Genomic DNA, 8,004 nt, shown 5'->3' on the forward strand with positions numbered 1-8,004 from the left:
CCTCTTTGTACAGTCAGTGTCTTGGAAGATAGTGAGAAGAGGATCGGTGAGGCGTAGAAGGTGGTAATTTTTTAGGGAAGAGATCATGGCTTTGCTCATCATCCGAACTCTCACGAAGAAGATACAGATGCAGAGGAGGCTTTTACAATTATGAGAAATTGGCTGCATGATGGATTGGTCACGCAAAACTGAAAGCAAGTTCATGAATGTCCATGCATATTCATTATACAGAACAAGTTTGCTACTGATTATGACAAGGGAAAAATCTTCCGTCGTTATATGTTTGATGTGGCCAATGAATTTCTTGGTATTGCTCATATGGCAGGCTGCTGCTTGAATTGGAGAACTTCCTGTATGTAAAGGATAAGGACCTACCTAATTAGCCAAGGATAAGGACCTGGTAGTTCGGACAATATCCAGTCCCAACTACGGTTCCTCAATACTGCAATCAAACGAATTGTGATGAACAGAAACTGAAAAACAAAACAAAAAACAAAAATTTCACATCCATCAATCTTCATCTTTGATTTTCTGCATAATTGGAATGATCTATCCCGCCATGTCAGCAAGCCACCGAGTGACAGAAGAGTCCCTACTTTATTACAAGGTGCTAGAAACTAAAAGCTGCACAACAGCAGCAGTTTTCTGCAAGATTACCTTTTTCCAAAAATGAACTTTGCGCATAAGATCTCAATCTTATCAGCAGAATCAATTATTTCTTTTGTTCTCCTGGTATTTAAACTTTACCCTGATAAAATTACAGGACAGAAGGTAACAATCCAATGAAACTTACAGTACATTAACAGTGTGGCCGTCAAGAACAACAACGTTCATTCTACAATTTCATAAGCCATCTGGGCAAAATGACAACAACAATCTCATCTTAAGAAAAACCTGATCTGTAACCAAAGCAACTTGAGGATAGCTTCAAATATCAGTTCTCAGTCCTGGCCATCCTGGAAACAAAAGATCTCCACATAAACTGACTCTTCATGTAGATTCTTATAATAAATATGAGTTGATAAAAAGAAAAAAGATTCATAAATAAAGATCCAACAGATCTTATTGATCACAATGCAGTAATACACTTACGTCACCGAGTTGGCTTTGGTTGGTGCATGAACATAAAAATAAAACCCCGTTCAGATTCTTTATCATTATTAGTGTGCAGGCCATAGGCCATCACCATGTAATAGTTTAACAGAGTATGCCCTCAACAAGATTTTCATGTTTCCTGGTTCTCCTTCTAACCCCATTTTACTCTGACTGAACTACTTTTATAGAACTCATTTATGTTGAGTGGAATTTGTAGGTCACTCAGGCCACCCATAAGTCTAAAGAGCATCCAAACAAAGACCAGAAAAGGTGTTAAATTTATAATTAAAAAAAGGAATTGACAGTAATCAAAAGAATTCCAGTACAATTATATTTCACAATAAGAATATAGCATTATTTTAACTAGAACCAAAGTCCAATTTCAAAGAAGCATGAAGTTACACAGAATCTCATTGGTCAACATTTACATCACTTTTCTCAATGTTACATGCACAAAGTTACACTAAATTGATATGCTTGAATTTAACATCAAGGAAATATGAATATGACAGGTTGGTATCTAATAATCCATGTATTCATTGAGGATATTCTATCTCCTGCTTAAACCTAAAAGTCAGAAAGTGTGCTAATATACTCAAAAGGGAGTAGATGACTATGAATATTCTAAGATTGTAATGAATTTAACTCTTGCAGTATTTTATGAAAAAAAAAAACATTGCTTATTGAACCCATTCACTAATTGGTGAGAATAATGGATGGCTTGTTATGTAACAAAAGAAATGGGATTTCATTCATTCTTAAGTGTGAGAACCAAGTCAAAAAAAGGTTCTATTGACAGGAACACTTTTACCGTATCCCTTGGAAAGAAAAAAATCCAACGATAAAAGGAGATGGACAAAAACAGGGGAAAAAAAAAGATTCCAATCTACTACCTCATGCTGACTTATTGACCTAGTGAATTAAGAATTGAAATTTCTTATAATTCAAATAATAGAAATAATAATCATGTCTGTGCAAATCTGAGAAAAAGTAATGATTAGACAACTGAAAAATATTCAGGGAAAGGAGCAAACATTTTAAAGCACATTAAATAAACTGATTAAACCAAAGTTTTAACTTTGGCATACTTATTCCAAAAGTTTTGCTGTCATCTGTACTGAGACTATGGTTATCAAGATAAAGTAGGCAGCATGACTGCATAACATAATTGTAAACTGAACAGGCTGCAAACTCATATCATAATAGCCAACTCAAGAAAACAGGTTAATCGCATTCGATGTACTTCTATTATGGGTATTTGATCAGTTGAGCTCCTCTACTATTAATATGATTAACAAGATCCTTTTATTCTATATTCTGTAATATTTAGGACCCTCAAACGTAAATATGTTAACATTCACAATGATGTGCTGTCATGCTGACTGCATGACACCAAATTGGATGGAAAAAAAATAAGAAAAAAAATAAATTTTTCTTAATTTCCTTTAGATTTTAGAAAGAAAAATTAATAAAACTTAAAACTCCAAATTAACCTTGTTTAGACAAAGTTAAATAACCACTCTTTAACCCCAACTAAAAAAATTGAAACCCCTCCTGCCTCCCTTTCTCATGGAACAAATTAAAAGAAGAAGAAGAGAGCAGGTCCAGTAATTAATCAATCCTACTTTTAATCAATCAAAACCCTAACCAACAAAAAATACCCCCTTGTTTATTCCCATTGCTATCATCTTCCATTATTCACTCCCTCCTCTCTCTTTCTAACAATTTAACCAATCCAATAATTATAAACCAAAGAGAGCCCAGAACCAGCAGAGCAATTTTTTAATGCAAAAGGAGCAATCCTAAATACGAGTCTTGGATAAAAATAGAATAGATCTGCTTCGTATGCTAGAAATACTGATTTATGGCTTGAAAGAATGCAGATTGTGAGCTACTTCTTTTGGATGTTCTTGCTGGTTCTCCTGGCCCGCTACTTCACTTGAAGCAATCTATGTCATGGGCCTTTCACACATCTTTCTTTTTGTCAATGATGCCCTCGAGTAGTTAAATGGGCATGGCGAGCAATGTTTCTTAATTAATTTAGGGTTAATTTGTTTTGTGAGAAAGAGGGAGAAGGGTTTCAATTTGTTTAGTTTTAGGGGTAAAGAGGGGTGATTTACCCTTGTCTGAACAAAAGGGTACTTTGGAATTTTCAAGTTTTATTGATTTTCTATTATTTTTACTTTTCTATAATGTAAAGTAAATAAAAAAAAAATAATTTTTATTCTTCATGTTTTTTTTCCATTCATGTTAACACTTGAGGGTCTTAAATGTTAACTGAATCTATGGTAAAAGGACCGTTAATCTTATTTGTAGTATAGGGACCCAACTAATCAAACATCAATAGTAGAGGAATGTCAGATGCAATTAGCCCTTAAGAAAACAAACATGCACGCACAATGTAAAGAATTGAGAAGGTGAGGGGTGGATAATGAAAAGATATGGTCCTTTTAGATATTGAATCTAGGCCTTGCTAATGTCAAACAGGCCATTGCTTGAAAGTTTTAACTCTAAACGTTGCTTGCTCTTTAATTAATATAACATTTTTTTTCTCAGGAACACATTCCACCAAGTAAAGAATCCCACTAAGATGCAATCATCTACAGCTTCTTATGCATATTTCTACACCAATTTTAATCAAAATGATGTTCAATGAACTGAGCTATCTTCCGAAGGTGCATCGTGCATGTGTTAAAGTTGCAAAATACAGCATGTCAAAGTGCGATGTTAAAAATCCCAATCCATGTATAATTAGAGGTACTGCATCACTGACAAGCCACAATAGTTGGTTTGTACAAGACACAGAATTTGCTTAACCCCACATCCCTTCTTCACCAACTAAAACAAGGCTCGGGAATAAAATTTGTACTATTTTAAATAAGCTCTTAATCTAATCATAGAAAACTGTCTAACTAGTTTAGAACAGAGAAAATAACACAAAGAGGTGTCCTTCAATAAATGACATGATAATCAGAATACATTACAAACATGAAAAATGAAAAAAAATGACAAGTAGACAAAAAAAAAATCAATAGTGCTAGCATAGGTCTATAAAAGGTCAGAAACTATGCAAATAATATAAGAAGTCAAAATATTTGAATCTACAGTTCATTCATTTTACCAAGTCAACAAGTAGTAAAGGGAAAGAATGGCATAAAAAAACAACAATCAAGACAAGCATTAATTACCTAGCCCCCTAATGACACTATTTCGTGGTCATGAACAAGTGTGACATAATCTAAGAACAAAAGGGAATTGTGAGTGACTTGTAGAGGATAGAATCATGAACCTACATTCATCTACAAATACACTATGATTTTACACTGATTTTACTACTACTACCACTACCACTACTACTACTACTATTTATGATGTGGAGCCATTCCAATTAAATGAAAAAGGAAACAAATAATCCTACCTTTGTGAAAATCAGACTGTAAGGTACAGAGATATACACATTTACAATGCATTATGCCCCACCACGCTTTTAGATGGGATTCATGTAGTTTTACGTCAGTAGAGGAGATACCAAACACAAACCAGTAAGAAGGCATCATATAAAATGGTAAAGAACAGTTCCTCCATTTTTCATAAATCAACAAGTTATAACATCAACTTCTTCAATCCTTTGATGCTTTATCATTAGATTCCGAGCATCAAAGGTCCTTAAAAAAGTAAGCAGTTGTAAATACCAATACCATGCCCATCATATATGAGAACGTGAAATATGACAACTTTTTATGACAGCTCATATTGTAAAAATTTCACCTCATACGAAATGGACTATGTTCCTTGCAATTGTATATAAATGCCATTTTTCAGGCATAAACACATTATATGGAGCATTGCCACTAGGCAAAAACACATGGAAATAAACATACAACAATGTGTTCTCAAGATTTACACAGAAGGGCAGCACAAGTATCAGTGAAAGGAGTCCAAAAGAGAGTGAAAATTTTAATTTATGTACATGTTTGTCGTTATCATCAGCATACCTGAGAAACAGGAGTACTCAAAGTATTAGGAGGTTGTAACTCTTCAGGAGCACTTGAAGTAGTGTTAGGTGGTACCAACTTTGCAGTTGACCCATCAAAAATTCGAGAACAGTCAGTATATGCAGATCCAATGCCTACTCCAGCACCGAAAGCTATAGATGCCCAGCGAGACACTGGGGTCCCTATTTGAAAAAAAAAATTATATATATATATATATATATATATGAAAACATTGATCAATTTGAAATTCTCACTGACGGGAAAAAATATAATGTAACCAGTCAACGACACATAAGAGTAGAGCTATCCATACAATAGACCAAGTTTTCACACCAAGCATAAAATGCCAGGGGCCTAATAAATAAGTTATCTAAACCGTTCAGATCCTCGAAACTCAAAAAACACAGCACTACGGGAAGCTTTCACTTTTTACATTTTACGAACTCTGTTAGATAAATGCAAGTATGCTTATTGCAATTCTTAATCGATAGGCCCACAGATTTACCAATGAGGAAATTATTAATAAATTTAACCCCCATTGTTCTCTTCAGAAAACATAACATTTGTCACTCACAAATCCTAAAAAAAAAAAGGAAATTTCAAAGTAAAATCAAAAGATAAATCCGGGTTAACTACTAAAATAACAGCAGTGAAGAATTAGGCCAAAGTAAACATCGAAACTTGTAAATTAGCTACAAAACCCTGACTCAATACAAAATAATTAGGGTGGCAGTATCAAATAACCGCAGAAAAGAGAAATGAAGAAAGCCCAGAACCACAAGCCATTATTATTCATTAACGAAACAAGAGGATAAGAAAATTCAGATGAATGACAGGGAAAGAGAGAGACTGACTGAAGAGAAGAAGACCGCCAAAAGCACCGGCCAATGAAGAGTATACAAAACGACGGACCGACAGATCCAGACACGCGTCCCATTTTGCATTCACGTCGGTTTTCTCTGCCATTGATTTTATATTATTTTTCTTTTGCTTCTTCTCCTGCTGTTCTTCTTCTATTTATCCGATGTCTGCCTGAAGGAGAAAGATGCGGCGTTATTATTTCGATTTTGGGTTGAAATTGAGGGTTTCCTTTTCTTTTAGCTTTTGCTAATGGTTTATTTGGGAGTGAAGGTAAAGTTTTTTTAAAATGTTTTTTATTTGAAAATATATTAAAATAATATATTTTTAAAATTTATTTTTTTATAATAAGATATAAAATATAAATAAATTATTTTAAAATTAAAAAAATTAAAATTTCTTGAAAAGTTAGTGCAACCGGAACTTCAAATAAAGCCTAAATCATTATACATTTCTTTTTTATCAAAAAAAAAAAAATAAGTGTTGTTAATGTATATTTTAATATTAAAAAATAAATTATATAGGGATTGATTCAATATGACCTAATTAATTTGATATGTTAAAGGACAACTTAGGTAATAGATAAAAATATAGTTTGAGTAAAAAAATAAAGATGATATTTTTAAAAAATATTAAAATGATAAAATATTAAATTGACTCGTATCAACTTAATTCTATTAACCTGTTAAATCTATTATCCAGGTCATGAGAGTTTGATAACTCTATAAAAAAAATTAAAAAAATATTAAACTCAATTTTCAATCAACTCAATGTTGGACTGTAAAATTGAAAACAAAATTCAACTAAAAAAATAACCTAAGTCAATCCGGATTAATCTGTTAAACTTTGATCATAAAATCAAGATAACCTTATAGAAAATAAATTAAAATAGATTATGAAGTTCAATTATTAATCAATTCAATGTTGAAGGATGAAAATATATAAAAAAAAACATAAAAAAACCACTCGAGACAACCTACCAAACCCGTAACTCGGATTATAAGACCAGGACATAAAAGACAAACCAAAACAAATTATAAAGCCTAATTCCCAATCAATCAAATATTAAAGGATGAAATTGAAAAAATATTCAACTAAAAAAAGAACAAAAAAACCAAAGTCAATTGGCTTAACTAGAGACCTGAGTTATAAAACCGAGATAACCCTAAAGAAAGTTATTAAAAAAATGGAGCTCAATTTTCAATCAATAAAATATTAAAAGATTAAATTTAAAAAAATCAAATAAAAAAATGACCCGGGCCAACCTATCAAACTCAGGTCAAGAGATCAGGATAATTTTATAGAAAGCAAAACAAAAACAAATTATGAAGTGCAGTTCCCAATCAACCCATTTTTTAAGGATGAAGTTAAAAAACAAATATTCAATTAAAAAAAAGGGCCAGAAAAAAAAAATCGAGTCAACATTGTTATCCCACAAAACTTGCAACCTGAGTCATGAAACCATGATAACCCCATATAAAGTAAATCAAAATAAATTATAAAATTCAATACCCAATAAACCTAATATTGAAGAATGAAATTGAAATAAAAAAAATAAGTTTGAAATTAAAAAAAAATCCCTAAAATTGTTTACGACCAAAGTGAAAAGGAGCGGCATTTCTGATGTGAACCCCATTGATAGCAATTTAAAAACCCATAATAAAGTACATAAACAACCTAAGAAAATCAAAATTCAGGTTTGGATAGAAATCTTGACCCAAAAATAACCATGTACCTAAGAACTAAAGGTATTGTAAATTTGACTTGAACTCATTACTTATAGAGAATTAAAAACCAGAAGTATGTAAAGATGCCTCAAGGTTGATTATACCTTAATAAGTCAAATTTGTTCTTTATCCCAGCAAAGAGAAAATGGTCGAATTATACAAAACACAAGTTTATTCAAAACATCATAGCTCTTGATTTTTGCAATAAGGAAAATAATATATAGCCCTACTAAATAACCCTAATAAACTTTTATTGGGTTGTAAACCAATGTGCCCAAGCCAATAATTAACTAACACAAGCCTAATGCCTAAAACAGTTTTAAAATATT

General features: G+C 32.1%; 1 protein-coding gene across 1 annotated transcript; it reads right to left on the reverse strand.

Annotated features, from left to right (window-relative positions):
* Positions 1-499: 499 nt before the first annotated feature.
* Positions 500-6,213, reverse strand: LOC133669067 (MICOS complex subunit MIC10-like). Its single transcript, XM_062089078.1, has 3 exons — positions 5,945-6,213; positions 5,091-5,272; positions 500-956 (listed from the first exon to the last, which is right to left on the reverse strand). Exons 1-3 carry the CDS (start codon positions 6,054-6,056, stop codon positions 942-944), a joined length of 309 nt encoding a protein of 102 aa, XP_061945062.1. The 5' UTR covers positions 6,057-6,213; the 3' UTR covers positions 500-941.
* Positions 6,214-8,004: the final 1,791 nt, after the last annotated feature.

This window comes from Populus nigra, chromosome 12 (assembly GCF_951802175.1).
Source record: "Populus nigra chromosome 12, ddPopNigr1.1, whole genome shotgun sequence".
In the NCBI taxonomy this organism is placed as follows: domain Eukaryota; kingdom Viridiplantae; phylum Streptophyta; class Magnoliopsida; order Malpighiales; family Salicaceae; genus Populus; species Populus nigra.

Bases quoted from the DNA above. Each gene is read 5' to 3' on its own strand.
- LOC133669067 (XM_062089078.1), bottom strand. From the start codon at position 6,056: ATGGCAGAGAAAACCGACGTGAATGCAAAATGGGACGCGTGTCTGGAT. The intron at 5,273-5,944 runs GTCAGTCTCTCT...TTTTTCAAATAG, and splicing joins TGGCGGTCTTCTTCTCTTCA to GGACCCCAGTGTCTCGCTGG.